Here is a 15714-nt window from a genome sequence, read left to right as displayed (position 1 = left end):
TCACATACCTTTCTTTCCGTCATTTGCACATACCTAGTTGCATCAGTTGTCAAAGAAGTTCATTGTAGAGCGGCATCCGCCTACTGCCACATACCAAGTCACCCATGTCGGTATCAAACAGAATCATTGAAGACCGCCACAGGCCGAGTCGCAAGTGCACAGTACTCGAAGTCGGCGTCCCAGAGTCCCTTCGAGCAGCGGTGTGTACCTTGTGACGCATCGGCAGTGACGCATATGGGCGTGATAGAGGTTGGTTGAAGAGCGACACGCGTGCATATACTGCCACATACACAGTGACCCAAGTTAGTCCGGTGGTTGGTTTCGATAACCAGTGACCACGGTTACAAGTCACCACGCGCACGGTGTGTGTGTGTGTGTGTGTGTGTGTGTGTGTGTGTGTGTGTGTGTGTGTGTGTGTGTGTGTGTGTGTGTGTGTGTTTGTGTACGCACACACACGCCATCGGACTTAGCAACCCAACACCATCCCCTCACCCCCGATTCCCACACCCCCAAGGCGCTTATGCAATATTGTAGGTCGGTGCCAGCTGATACTTTTGCGCCTATTGCTCAAGCAACGCAACAGGATTACGGCGCGTTCCTTTTCTATTTTAGAGCGAAGCTGTTAAGGCCTACTTTTCCCATTACTCTGTCCGCCTGCAGAAAAAAATCCCGTAGCAGTTGCAATACAGGGCCGACCCGCTGCGGAAGGGTAGCAGGCGTTAGGCCATCCCCGTACGTTGCCCATCCCGAAGATAGTGTAAAACCGGGCTCACCCACGGTGGAGGTGAACCAGGCGTTAAGCACTCCCCACACGTGGGCCGATCCCGAAGATAGAGCAATACCGGGCCGACGGGCGGCGGAGGAGCAGTTCGAAATTAAAAGGGGCCCACATGCATTGCTTCCTAGTCATCCTTCTTCACAGAAATGAAGGGCACTGAGTATTCTTTTTGAACGTTTGCCTTGACGTTCTCCTATGAGTTTAAATTATCTTTGTAAGTAATCCCCAAGCATATTACTTATGTGAGTTGCGGAATCGCCACATGCTCATAATGATGAGGCAGAAAAGCCGGATTTGACAATGTAATGACAAGCAGTGAACATCTACTAGTGATAAGAAAGGAAGTCCATCAAGACAAGACTCGATATCACACAAATAAGAGCAGAGGCTATTGATGTTCCACGAAGAATAAGAAAACGTAATTTCCATGTCCTGAAGATGTTGTTGACCTGTCTGATGAAGTGCGAAATATCCCGAATTATTAAACGAAAGCGGAGCAAGAACTGTTACATTTGACATCCCTCTGGTTTATTTATATATACACCAGAGGTAACGTCATCCTAAGTTCAAAAGATTTATTTTAAAGCTTGGAACTCCTGAACAGTGAGCGCTTCTGTGGCCCTACGTGGTTAGATATTAGTGTAGCCATGCGGATTCGCTCATTTCTTTAAACCTGCCGTGTATGTAATGTTCAGTACTTTCCATATGTTATCATCCTGGTAGCACGGAGCCATCATTGTGACTAAAATGTTCGTATCGTCTTTTGTGCCAATGAACGTTTAATGAAGAGGACAATACAGGTGGGGCCAGCACATCTTACCAATCAGAAATCAGAAGGTCGCGACACCGACGCAGCTTTCAATTCGTTGAAGGTGAAGTGCTTTTAAACATGGCACATACCCACCGTCTCTGCCAATTGCAATAGCTGTCGTCTTTCTCGGTTGTATGAGCCACGCACGTAGTCAACCTGGCACGAGCTGGCGCAAGCACCAGAGGCTAAAGGCAAAAGAAGAGGTGGATTCAAATTGCGCTTGTGCAAGAAGCGGTCCTCCTGCGAAGCCTCGCTTAGAGCAAGCTGCAACATGGTAAGAGACACTCGCAGTGGAGCTAGCGCGATATGTTATGGCAATGATGTGGCACGTAACCGGACAGGGTCTTGATCGAGAAATAGGAACGACGAGGTCCGCGCGGCGGTGGCTTGCATATCGTACAGCCCGAGTAACTGTTGGCAGAGCAGAGAAAGCTACTGATCGCGTCAGCCAAAGAAACAAGAGAACCATGAGGGATTTTCCGTTACCCGCCTCTGGTTCACGCGATTAATAATGGAAACATTGCAGTAGGATTAGCAGCGCTATCGGCGAGGTGGAACACACGGCTTGCTCTCGTTTGTAATTGCCTGGGACAAGCGCTGGCGCTCGCGATTCTGTGTGGAGTTGGTGACAGGCTGTATGCAGACCATATTTTTTTTTTACTCTGCGCTAGTGTTTAATGCAAGCGAACCTAATATCGACTCAGAAGTCGCTGTAGGCTTGGTCCGCATAGGTATTCTGAATTTTATTTCAAGACAACCGAGAACTAAGTCAAGACGAGCGAAATTATTAATAAAATGCGTGAAACAGGTTAGCGTTAAGAAGGGCCGAAAGCTCACGTTTCTGCAACGAAACCTGGTGGTTTAGTTGCGGCAGGTATCTTTAAAGCTCTAATTGGTCACTACATTTTTGCGTCGAACTTACTTTTGCAACGTTACAACGTTCAGACTTGATTACTACCTTTATTTCGAGCTTAACGCTCACACCGCAATTCATCCCACTGAATGGTCTGAAAGCTTCGTCGACCAAACAGTATTACCGCCGCTTCCCGATTGGTTTCAGATGCCTTCTATACGCTGTTCCACTTTCAAGATTTTGTACCCCGCAGCTCAAGAAGAAGACCAGCCAATTGGCCACGGACTTGAAACGCCAGGACGACGAAGCGGAGCCCGGGATGATGGCGCTCACGGACAGCTCGGCCTGTGGCTCAAGCTGGATCGAGGAAGACATACAGGAGACGAGCTGTTCGACCGAGCTAATGTTTCCCGGAACACCAAAGAAGCACAAAGTGAGGGAACCGAAGCTCGAACAGCACCGACAGCAACGCGGACGGCGTTCACGGTCCCCGTCGTTTGTAGCGGACGTGCCAGAGGGCCTTCGGCACTCGGTCCTGAGCATAAACAGCCCGGGGCCAAAAGGAAGGCGACAGCAGTGGTGAGAACGTGCTGATTTCGTTCCTTCATCATTAGCTTGACTTCGATAGATATCAACAGATATCAATAGCTTGATATCGATAGCTCGAAACGCATTACGAGGAGGAATGGGGGACCTATTAGGAGGAGAGCTGTGCTCCGGACTTGCTCCGTTCTTGAGACCGTGTCCTTGATAACGAGCATGGTAACCAGAAAAGAAAAGAAAGCATTTTACTTTTAGAGACCAGGATGGCAGAGTGCGCGCACGTAAGGCACAGCAATGAGTAACAAACTGTGGTGCAACACTGTCGAGCCACCCGGTACACGAATGTAGGGAAAAGTGAAGGATCGCACCGCACATAATAGCACAACGCCAAGCAGCCCATCGTAAGCGGCCGAGCTGCGCAGTTCAACGCGCTCAACAAAGAAGCCACGCAGCTTGGCTTCTGTGTTCCTTGTAATTTTGTCATGACATCATTTCACGTAATATCGTACCGTGGCTTTTCTTCCACGGATTCCAGATGTGCATCATTAGAGCAATACTTGGTGCTTTACGCCGTACGTTCGAGGGATGTTTCTTGGTTCATTCAGAGAAGCTTCCCTTTAGAGGAACTCGCAGATTTCAGAGAAATGTGACTCCCTAAAGAAAACAAAAAAAAATGCGTGCAGTTGGTATAGGAGCCTCCGACAGCTAAATAAGCTCAACAACAACCACATCAGCTTTAGTAGGTCACACTGTTGTAGGTGGTCCAACGCTGTTCTGATGACGCACATTGCACGAAGATTCAATTTCATTCGTATCCCTGCACCACCTTCTGCGCAGCTGTTTTCCTTGAGAGGAAGCTGTTACCTAGGAGTCACTTCGAATACACGATGGGAGCGGGAAAATCGTGTCTCTTCGGATTCAGAAGACTCGTTTCGACGTATCTAGACGCAGAAATAGAATAAGGGTTACCCATGTGCGGAGAATACGCGCCATCGTAGCAGAGGTTTCCGGCGTGTGAAGGATCACATGCTGTGGGAAGTGATGGCACACTGTCACTCTTCCTGGCCGCCTGGTAAGACGGTCGCCTGGTGCGTTCGTAACCAAACTGTTGCGAGTCTCTTGTCGAGCTGCTACACCGTTTCGACTTAATGGCTCACCACAGCTTCGCTTATAGCAACTACCAGAGAGCTTGGCATCTCTGCATGATCTAAAAGATGGTAGGAGAAGAAGTGTCTGCACTTCGGGGAGTAGCCCAGCGAAAGAAGCGTTGTCGTGCCACTGACGTCACCATGTAGCAGTTCTGTTGTCCTCGGGCCACCGTCATCGCGCCGTTAGCTAATTTCTCGAATTTTACGTGTCAATGCACGATCTCATATATGAAGTACGCCGTAGTGGGGAGAGGGGTGATTTGATTAACTAGTACCACTTGTGTTTATGTAGCGTGACCCACGGCCTAACTATACGATTATATTTGCATTTCGCTATTATTGAAATAAGATGAGAGCCAGAAAATGCCTGGTAAATTACGCTCTTGCTGTGTTAGCGCAAAGTGCCATCTCCGTGCTGAGTTCTCGCAAGAAGGGATTGTATGCGTCATACATTCAGACGACTCAAGGTTCATGTTCTCATTTACCCACGAAGCCTTGCTTCTGTTGGCATGATTTGTTGATTGACCGATTGATCTCGGCGTGCCTAGAGAAAAACGCAAGCAGTGAGAGACGGGTGAGTGCACGGTTTCAATTCTTTTGGCCTCCTCGCGTTCTTTCGCGTGTGCGTGCCCATATTTAATCGAACGTTCTTTCAATCTGCCCTCTGAAAATAAAACTACCCAAAGGGTGCCTCGTACCCAGTTTCATGTGCTAAGCGGATAAGTCATGGACGCTCAGTCACCACGGCGAGTGTTGGGCGCTTGCTTACGTCTCGCAGGTACGCCATGTGGTTCGTCCAGGTGTCGGTCGTGGTCGTGGCGCTGATGGTGGCCACTTCCATCGCCCTGGTGTTCACACTACGCGACGCCGATGTCCAGGATGAAGAAGGTGGTCGGCGCTTGGAGGACTACGGCAGCTACTCCACTGCCGATGGGAAAAAAGCATTTGATCCCGCCATAAATGCACCCCACAGCGCCCACGGCCAGGGCCAAGGTCCTCGGACCGACGGCAGGAAGAACGTGCGCGCAGATGAGCCAGCCGTGGTAGTTATCGGTTCCCCTTCCACAGGAAGCACTGAAAGTGGCGGATCCTCGACGTCCCCAATCGGACATGCTGTCCCGAGTTCGCCAGCTTCTGCCGGGGTTATATGGCTAGACGACGGAACTTTCGCGGGAGTGCGTGCGCAGGCTCTTCCGTGGCCTCCACCAGATGGCGCTTCGGAACAGGATGGGGAACGTCGACGTCCTCCTGCGTCGGCTGGCGAGAAGAGATCGTCTGCGGTGGCGAGAGGCGCAGACGACTTTTCGTCGTTGTCTCTGGGTGAAGCTAAGGAGGACACGACTTACGCAAGGAGCGGAAGAAGCTTGAATCGATTGGACCGAAAGGCCATAGCAAAGAAAAAAGAACTTATGGGGCTGTTGAGAAACTAAAACAACCTGCCGTAGAATTGTGGTTACCGTAGCGCCGCTGTCCATCGTTCCACGCCCTTGCCCGCGAAAGTTTTTGGCCATGGACACAACCGATTTGCTTGTCAACGTGGACTGTTGTCTCTGCCGATAAGAATAAACCTCGCTTTTATTCTTCCGTAAGTGAAGGTTTATACTAATGTTGACATGATTTTTTTTTCTTGGTAGCACTGAGTTACTGTGCTCGGCATATCAAAAACAAAGTTAGTGTTTGCAATTGAATTAAGGTTTCGGCAGAACGCACACTACTATAGCGTAAAGGGATATATATGCTAAGTACACCGCAGCGAACATTCAAGAACGAAGGAAGAGATCATGCAGTAGAGCCATGTGCAACTTCCTCTTCTGAAAAATTACACATGTCTTCAAAGCAGTGCGGTATCTGATGCAAGCGGTGGGTTTTTTCTAGATGAGTGCGAGCAAACGTGAACAGGTATGTGTGTTTTCTAGGTATTGGATACCTAATTTCTCGGCTCTGATATTCAATTGCACTGAACATGCCAGGGAAAATAAATGTTACAGTGGTAATCAACGTACCTCATTGGATTTTAAACGAAAAGAAAGGGGATTAACCAAGGGGCCCGATTTTTATTAGTCATATCATAAGAAGCCAACAAACACTGACACCAAGGACAACATAGGGGAAATTACTTGTGCTTAATAAATGAAATAAAGAAACGAGAAAAAATGGAAATTAAAGTGGATGAACGAACAACTTGCCGCAGGTGGGAACGGAACCCACAATCTTCGCATTTCGCATGCGATGGCCTACCAATTTAGCTACCGCGGCGCTGTTTACCCATCCACTTTCTTGGGTATTTATGTGTCCTAGTAGAACCCTGGGAGTGTTAGCGAGCGTCACCACTCACAGACCTTGGCGGCGGACATGGAACGTCCTTTTCGCCGCAGGTGTCACGAGAACGTGATCTTTTTGGGTGAAGGCAACCGGTAAATAAACCCACATATGCTACCTGAAGGCAGCAATGTAGCCGGATTCGAGACCCTCGTTATGTAATAAACGAGAAGAAAGGGGGTTAACCGAGGGGCCCGATTTTTATTAGTCATATCTTAAGAACCAACAAACACTGGCACCAAGGACAACACAGGGGAAATCACTTGTGCTTAATAAATGAAATGAAGAAACGATAAATTATTGGAAAAAAAAGTTGGTGAAAAAACAACTTGCCGCAGGTTTCGTTATAACGAAGATTTCGAATCCGGCTACATTGATGCTGTCAGGTAGCATGGCAGCACTTCAGGCAGCACTGGGCCCTCCTGATCAGCCTCAACTTCGCTTCTCCTGGGTCACCTCCTATGGTCTATCACCAGTCCACTCCTCCGGTGGACGCCACTGGGCCTTCCCGGCCGGGCTGCTCCGCTGCTGCCATGGCGGCTGTCTACCTTTCTTCCTCCTTCTATCTCCTTCACTCCCACATCCATCCCCCTGCTGGCGCTGAGCCGTGCTCCCGCAAGGGTTGCAGAAGATAGTGCCAGCCTTTCCTCCGTTCCCCACAAGAACCACTTCTTTCATTCGACCGATGGAATGGTCTTTACACATGCAAGAATACACTGTAGTATGTTGCTATTTGAGAAGCAAAGACGTGTATTTTTTTTTGACGAATCCATGTGCAGCAAGCACAATGTAAAATGAAACTTGCCTTTGTTAGCGGTTTCACACGTTCTTTCCTCTTAGTTTTAACGCGATGCTAGCTAAACTCGTTGTATGGGCAGAAAATATTACTGCTCATCCAAAGCTCTTGGACTGCAATCCACATTAAGCGAATATACAAATAATATGGGGAATGGCGTTTGATTTCCAACTACGCCCCGATACAATCAAACTGAACTCTGCAGCGCGCGTGGAAAATCCCAAGGAGTTTAGTACCACCGTGCCCCCCGCTCCCCCAAAAAAGAACTGCTCGCATTCTCTACCCATTGCCGAAACATTGTGTTGCCTGGCTGAGTAAGATAGTTCACGTAACCATTCGTGTAATGCAATGGCAGTTTTCATAGCAGAACACCACGTGACCGCGGGATACTGCGTTTCCTGTATAGCCTCAGTATTACTGTGCTAGTAATTAGACGCTGAACGCGCGCCTGCACCGTCTCCGTTGTCGTCGGCGTTGTCGTGATGTCAAAATATCGACGCACACGCGCGACCCGCCCGTGGAAGGTGACAGGCTTGCCAGAGACGCCCTGCGCGTTTGTTTGCCAACACGTCGAAGCTCAGGTGAACGCGCATTCAGGCTTCACTCGTTCGGCTCGGCTGGAGCCAGAGAAGCGAATGGGCTTTCTACTTCTGGCAGGAACGCTGTGCTCACACATGTTTAACGTTTCTGCAGGGCAATAACTTTTCAATAATGCTCAGTGCCAGCGATCGAGGCAGATGCATACCAACTAATGTGGACAGGTCCAGGTTTACAATCGGAATGCTCGCGTCTTCTACTACAAGTCGGCTTCCGCTACATTGTCACAACCAACTATGACCGCTGGATACATGATAAGAGAATCCACAAAACATTTCTTCAATTCATACACAACACAGGCCTCAGGGCACGCGTATAATACACATATACTCATAAAGAATTATGCCTTCAGGGCAAGTTTTTATCGCACTAAAAGAATACCAGACCATGCAAAATGTCACGCTAAATTTATGCCATCTTTTTTTGGGGGGACTCTGACTAACGCTGATGCTTAACTTCGGTCTCATGTCATGCACCATTGAGTGGTGACGCCTGCAACTCATTTTGCACACTCTTCATCGAGTACGTTTTCTGGGACACTCTCAGAGGAATGCTGAAACTTTACTGTCACTTTCAGTGCTTCAGGTGCAGACGAAACTGACAACTGTTTTTGTTTTCGTAAGACGTTCACATTAAAACTACAGTATTTAGCACTGTTCTAGTTGTCCCCACCCCTCTCCCCGAAAAAGATATAGGGCTCACACCAAGTACGTGGGAGTGGCCAAGAATCCGTTGGATAATTTAAAGTGCGAACAAAAACGAACTTTGCAATTGCTCGGGCCCTGAAGTAAGGCTACACTCTACGAGGAAGTCGCCCCCCCTTCCGCCCCCCTGCGAAGCGACGACCACCAGACCCAGCTCCGGGCCGTCCAGAGGGCTCACGAAAGGGCGGAGGCTCACGGGCTTCCCGTCCCAACGTGGGTGCGGCCCGCGACCCCTGCCGACCACCTAACCAAGAGTGGGCGGGGAGGGGTTCCTCAGGACCCAACAAAGGTATTTTCTCCTTCCTCCTCCTATCTCGTTCCCTAGTAAAATGGCGTAGCCCACTGCGGCGGATCGCCCACGAATCAGGTTTTGAAAAAAATAATTATTTCTGAGGCAGCTGAGGCGAACTGAAATAAGTATCATGGAAAAAACACACGCGCTTTTCTTATCGAAGGAATCGTAGTTTTCCTCAATTTTATTATTCGCATCCACAGTGGGCCTTCCGCGAGGTGGTGCTAGTGCTACAAGAGCAAAGACAAAGGCAAAGAAGAGGCGGATTAGTACTGCTCACGTGCTGCCAGTCGTCCTACTGTCAAGGCTCGCCGAGAATAAACCTGCGCAATGGTAAGACACGCTTGTTATCGAGACCCAATGATATCGGGTCAAGATCGCGTTATACGGAGGTCGAACGAAACGCTGCCGTATTCAGTTATCCTGACCGAGAAATCAGGTCATAGGTTTGGTTGGGGGTTTGTCCCTCAGCATACGCCATCTAAGCCATCTTTGTGTGTTGCAGTGACATTTATGTATATGTCGCCCTAGCCAACCAGAAAAATTTAACCACAGAAGGCTTCCTCCAGTGTCCGTGATTGACAGCCGTCCGCGTAACTCCGACTGAATAGAATCTTCACTGAAGCATTACTAAATCTCTGTAGGAGAGTCGGCTCCTCCTCTTTGCCCTGGAACAGGCACCCAATTTCGTTACTCATTGGCTGACAGGAGTCCCAGCCTAATCTACAGTACGCGAAATTGGCGAGACACAATACAGCATCCTGAGACATAGGAAAGCAGCAACCAAGGAAATTCTGGCATTACCCATGGCATTTACAAAACATCCTACTAACAACCCTTCCTCCAGCGAGTCTTATCTTAATAAGATCAATGTCCCGCAAGAAACTTAGAAACGCTGTGAAAGCGTTAAGCCTTCCTAAGGGGAACTCTAGAAAACGAGTAACATTCTCCCCCAAATGTGGACCATGGGCTAACGCAAGGGCAGACGTTCACTTTGATGACAGCTCACGTGCTCGCAGAAAGCAAGAGTGAGCAGTATAATTTACCGCAACCTAGTCTCTCCGTTTTATTCTCGAATTTGCAGCCACGAATTAATCGTAGTAGTGCCAGCTTCATTAGATAAGGCTCACTGCATCAGCTACCTATAAGTGACGTTCTTCGCTCTCTTTTTTTTTTCCGCAGCTCAAGAAGAAGGCAAGCTGCTTGGCCGCGGACATCATGCGTCACGGCCGCAAAGCAGAGTCCGAGATGGTGCCGCTCACCGACAATTCCACCTGCGGCTCAACGTGGAGTGATCAAGGCACGGAAGAGACGACCTCTTCGACCGTCGCAGGCATGGCCGGAGCGAAGAGACGCGGCCAACAGGAAGCGGAGCTCGACCAGCAGCGACAGCGACGAAGTCGGCGCAACTCGTCAGCGTTGTTGGTAGCGTCGGGGCTGGATGACTGTCAGCAGTCGGTCACGAGCGTGCGCGGAGCCTCGCCAAAGCCGAACCGGCAGCAGTGGTGAGAATCTTCACCCCGTATTCTAAAACCTTTCTTAGATCACCGCGTCACCTCGACTTTAAAAAAGAAGCACGGAGCCCTTATGCGAGTGCTCACACGTTAAACTCCGCACAAGCACCTCCCATCGAAAACTGTTATCACTGCTCTTCATTGACACTGCGCAGGGTTTCTCGAGAAGTGTAGTGTTTTCATCAGTGTAGAGGCGGAGCATTAGTTCAGCTCTTTGGAGTACGAGATGTATACTGCTTGTTTCTATAGGAGGGTCCCATTGCAGTCATTGACTTTGGGACCCTCGTCTGCATACTATTTGTTGTTTACTTATTGTTTTTTAATGACGAATAAACTGAAACTTAACTGAACTGAAACTGAACGTATGGTTCTTCAGCGAGCACGAGATCGACAGGTCTTGCGCGGATGTCTCTAAGTATCATTGTTCTAACTGCCGACGGCGTTTACGCCATTGTATATTGATTGTTTTTGACGAAATAGTACGTTATGAGTGCTACAAAATGCAGTGTTCATACTCACGCGCAGAAATCTATTGCCTGCACGCGTTTACAGAGAAAAGAGTGCTTGAAAGTTTAAGAGAAAGCGTAGCAAATAGGGTTTCGAGGACAGAAGAAGCCATAAGCAGATGAATATCATTAAGTAGGCACATGCCATTCACGTGGTAGCTAAATAATCCTGGCTCAAGGATTCTATTGAGTAATGTTTGTAGGTAGTCCTATGATAGATGTATGACTGCGTGACGTGTGATGGCGCAACTCCCTTTTCATATGCGTTGGTTATTCATGCATAGAGTACAAGCAGGGACAAAATGGCCGGGACCATAGGAGCACCTAGATAATGATGATGGTTTATTGGCGTCCCCTTAGAAAGGAGACAGTGACAAACAGTCACCTAGAGTAGACGAAACCTCTGCAAGCGACATCTACAGGCAGCAGATATCTAGCTTACAAGGAATCAACCATCTAGCATCGGGCCGCCGCCATTACAACTGCAGATCGTTGTCTTCGGCGTTACCGACGCACACGCTCCGGGTCGTTCCAGTTGGCTCGAGAAGTCTTTTTTTTTCTTCTTTTTATTTTGCAGACAGCCCGTGGAACCCGTGCGTAGTTTAAAGATAGAGCGTACATCATTCCTGAGTCGTTTAAAAGACGCGCCACTGGTGCTGCAGGGGTGAGCCTGGCGTTAATTCTCGAGGTTGCTCGTAGAAGTTCCAGTGGAAACTTGTTCCAGAGGCTTCCGGAATTTCGATAACGTCCGACACCGCGAGAGAGTGTCTACCGTGAGCTGTCGCTGGCTGGTAGTTTTCCGAGCGTTCCTGCACATGGTCCGCAATAGTTTGCCGTGCCTGTACGTCACTGTAGGGCTCGTGCGGGAGTCACGCGCATCGTCAAAATTGTAGTGCGCAGGCGTAAGTAGGGGCGTGGTTAACTTCGTCGCATATTCCTTCAGTGGGGGGTGGGGCGGCGCTGTCACTGAGAGTCTTCATTGCCAATGAACGCTGCTAGAGTGTACTTAAACATTTAGAAATTCTAGTTAAATGTAACGGTGCCCCATCCAGCGGCGCTGAGGCAGTAGACGCTGGTGGAGAGGGTAAACAGGACGATTCTTCTAGAGAAGAGCGCTTCATGCACATTCGGTTGACTTCACGTATTTCAGAACTGAATGGCCGATAACTGTGTTTCAAGAATGCGATAGTGGCTATATACATTTAGTTTCTTCTTCAGCTTCTTATTCTGTGGCCTCATATACAATATACAGTCTCCGTCAGACCTAACCTCAACGCACCTTAAGCACAGTTTTGTTGCTCATGCAGACGTCGTCGAAGGCTTCTGGTCGCGGGGTGCTTTCTAGTTGTGGTGCGGTTCACTCTTGGGGAGAATGTAAGTTTAATGCGTCTTAGTAAAAATGCCTTTTGATGTTTCGGCCGCACCACTCACGTATGTTGAAATTGTGCGGCGGCGTACGTATTATTAGTCTGGCGGTTACTGTAGAGTCTTTCAAGAAGGACCAAAGACAGAAAAAAATCGGGCAGGTTTTCGTTACCGCTTGACTTCCGTAATACCAGTCAGAAAAGCCTCCCTCCATACTTCGCAATGCGCCTAGGCACAACGACATGATCTTGCGGAAAAAACCGCATAGATGAGTTCCCACGTTGTACTGGAACAAACAGGGGGGGGGGGGGAGACGTCGCAAAGGCCCCACCAGTTTCCAAACGTGTACGATATACTGCATCTACAACGGTGTCCCTTAATAGGAGGCTTTGCCTCGGGAGCCTTTATGGAACCACTTTGAAGGGGAAGAAAATTGCTTGGCGTACAGTACAGCATGTTCGATAAGGTCCTGTGCGTTTGATTATATGTATTTATGCAATAATTTACCGTGTACATCTACATATACTATCACCAGCGTTATTGCACCCACCCGAATAAAGCTCCGCAGTCGAGCATAGAACTCGAGGCCATGTGTGCTTAACGGGGTAGCGTGACAGACACCAAGCCATTGCGAGGGGTCTTCCCTCTGCTCGCTTACGTCGCAGGTCCTCCATGTTGTTCGTCCAGCTGTCGGTCGTGGTTGTGGCGCTGGCCGTTGCCGCTACCATCGCCCTGGTGTACGCGCTGCATGACGCCGAAGTGCAGAATCAGATCGGCAGTCGACGCTCGGACGACGACGATGGAAGCGACGCAGTTGGCGGCGACGAACTCACCTTCGGGCCCGGCGCGATCTGGCTCCACAACGCCGACGTCGAGGACCAAGGCCGTCGGGCCACTCGCAAAGCGGACGACGCCAACGTAGAGGGACGAGCCAAGCCGGCTTCCGTTTCTTCACCATCCGCCGGAAGCGCTGGAAAGCGTGGACCCTCGATGTCCGAAAGCGGGCACACTGCTCCCAGTTCGCCAGTTGGTGCCGGAGTTGTATGGCTAGAGGATGAAACGTTAGGGCAAGTACGGCCGGAGGGATTTCCTCCAGAACCACAGGGTCGAGCTTCTGAACTGGACGGAAAACGCCGACGCCACTCTGTTGTGTCACCTGACGACAACACAGCATCTGGAGTGGCGAAGAGCAGAGACAACTCTTCGTCGACTGTTCTCGGTAAAAACGCAAACAAAGGGACCTTCGCGAAGAACGGCAGAAACGTGAAGCGGTTGAACCGAAAGGCTGTCTTAAGAAAACAAGGTGTCATGGGACTTTTGAACAACTGAGACAACGTGACGCTAGGCTGCAGCCCAACAGGGCCCTCGCTGTCAATTGTCCTACGCACTTTCACGCGAAATTTTTCGGCTACGGATGCAACTTCTTTTCTCTGTAAACTTATGTTTTCTATTAAGAGTGCTTACACTCCACGTACTTAACGCTGGTGCTTGCGCCTATACATTTTTGTTTGTTTTTAAAAGAGAAGTGACAACATTTCGAGTCCAGATAACTTGCGAGATCGATTACTTTCGATACACACACATCATCTTCAGAATAGCAACATCGAATGTAGCTTGAAACATACTTCAAATCACGTTTCGAATACGTGCGCACCCAAAAACCGCCAAGCGCGGAACCTTACGACATTGATGTCAACAACGTGGATTTGCAAACTTCACAGAGCATAACAGCAGCGCTACGTCATACGTTTGTGTTGGTTACCCGGCTCCTTACGTGTGCTCTTGCCCGTCGCACAACCTAGCCCTACACTGCCGCACTCCCATTCTTCCTCGATTGTTAGTCATAGCGGGATGCCCTCCGTTTCATTTCTTCAGATTCTGTCGCGCCCGTTGATATTTCCCACACTTATCTGCGTTGACTGGCTACGCACAAAAGACGAGTACAACACAACATCTTTTGCATATGGCTTCGTTTAGTTCTGCCCAATGCCCTCAGGGCTCGTTATCACCATGCATAGAGAGATAAAGGAGATCGAAAAGTCAGGGAGGTTAACCGGTAGATATCCAGTATGCTACCCTGCACTGGGGAAGGTTGAAGTGGAGACACAGTTCTTAAAAAAGCACACATATCAAAATGGTGGCAGAGGGACACACACACACGCACACACAGGAACGCAGGAGTGTCGCAGTTGTTCAAGTAGGTCGCTTGGTCAGACAAAATTCAGTAGCGCCTTCTGGTTTGAAGGTCGCGTGAACCATGACTCCAAGAGCGAGGACAATGACACAGGATATCCTCGATTGTTTCCTTGCTGCCGCAACTATTACAGGCAGCGCTGTCAGTCATCCCCATGCGGCAAGCAAATGCATTCGTGAAAGACACTCCTAGCCATAGTCGGCAGAGAACAGTCGTGTCGATTCGGGATAGGCCAGATGGAATGCTTAGTCGGAGGGATGGGTTTCCCCTCGATCGCCCTCCATGGCAGAAGTTTACCGAGTTTGGGTGCGCCAATGGACTTAAAGTGGACTCTGGTGATGAGTAGCCGCATTTCTAGCATAAATTTTAAAAAAAATATGCTTACTTCTGCTTTCACTTATGAAAAAATTGCATAAAGATCTCAATTTATTGTCTATGTGGTTCATATAATACATGGTACTCCTACTAAGGAAAAGGTTATTTGCCTTCATCTACGGGGAGGCCTGCTGTTACCCAGACGGGGCTAGCATATACCTTTGTCGCCTCCTATCTACAGCTGCTAAAAGCAAAGCAATCGCTACATCTGAGTTGCCAAGTGGGAAAGTTGGTGGGTTTGAAGACTCCTACGCCCCTAAAAGTGATCGGCCACATCTAGTATTGCGATGGCTCTCGTCTGCCCATAATCGTATCTGCTGGACGACGAGATGACGACGAGGTAGGCGAGGACTTTGCGCGGCACACGTGTGTAAGTAGCTGGAGAAAATCTAGCAACAACAAATCTCTCACGCCAACGCTCGCGTCACAGTTATTTCTCGATCCCGCGACCAGCTGTGTTTACGAACCTTCTGTCTCCTCTCGTTACGTTCTGAAATCGAAATATTGACTCATCGCTAAAGATACAGCTCTAGATACCAAACCTTCGCGTGCTAAAACAAACTAGTACATGTGCCTTGATAACTGGCTAGTTGGCTACTTATTACAACCGAAAGAACAAGACAAAATTATTGTGCCAGTGCTCCTCTAATAACACTCGGTTGCTCATATCGCGTGAGAAGAAACACTGTTCTCGTTTGCAGTTTGTACTGAAGATTTCACAGAATAGACAGCGCAATCTGATAATGGGATAAGTAAACAACCATGCCAAACGTACAGTCAACTAAAAAGTTTACTAGCCAAGGTATCTCAGAAAGTTGAATTTCCGACAGACCTGTAGCAGCAGCCATTACAACCGTACATCACAATGTTGCTGGCATGCACTAGTGGAGGCTGCGAAAACCAGGTTGGGTTGTGAAAG

The 15714-nt window shown here is 48.9% G+C and overlaps 3 protein-coding genes across 4 annotated transcripts in view; 2 read left to right on the top strand and 1 right to left on the bottom strand.

The window, feature by feature from the left end:
- The window catches only part of LOC135920752 (uncharacterized), a 30433-nt gene extending 16733 nt beyond the window's left edge, over positions 1-13700 (top strand). Inside the window, exons 1-3 of one of the 2 annotated variants that reach the window (XM_065454992.1) lie at positions 9080-9174; positions 10024-10346; positions 12892-13700. In XM_065454992.1, the coding sequence (XP_065311064.1) occupies positions 9172-9174; positions 10024-10346; positions 12892-13555 (990 nt within the window). In that variant the 5' untranslated portion in view covers positions 9080-9171 and the 3' untranslated portion in view covers positions 13556-13700. Of the gene's footprint in view, positions 1-9079; positions 9175-10023; positions 10347-12891 lie in introns of those variants that run through there. The other variant, XM_065454993.1, reaches the window with a different exon arrangement.
- LOC135920722 (adhesion G protein-coupled receptor E1-like) overlaps positions 1-15714 on the bottom strand; it is a 506714-nt gene that overhangs the window by 294492 nt on the left and 196508 nt on the right. The window lies entirely within an intron of this gene.
- Positions 1745-5717, top strand: LOC135920735 (uncharacterized). The gene is made up of 3 exons (XM_065454969.1): positions 1745-1863; positions 2696-3021; positions 4912-5717. The coding sequence occupies exons 1-3, from the start codon at positions 1861-1863 to the stop codon at positions 5561-5563; spliced, it is 981 nt and encodes a 326-aa protein (XP_065311041.1). The 5' UTR covers positions 1745-1860; the 3' UTR covers positions 5564-5717.

This window comes from Dermacentor albipictus, chromosome 6 (assembly GCF_038994185.2).
Source record: "Dermacentor albipictus isolate Rhodes 1998 colony chromosome 6, USDA_Dalb.pri_finalv2, whole genome shotgun sequence".
In the NCBI taxonomy this organism is placed as follows: Eukaryota; Metazoa; Arthropoda; class Arachnida; order Ixodida; family Ixodidae; genus Dermacentor; species Dermacentor albipictus.
The sequence above is the reverse complement of the archived record's forward strand: the minus strand, read 5'-3'. Positions and strand labels throughout refer to the sequence as shown.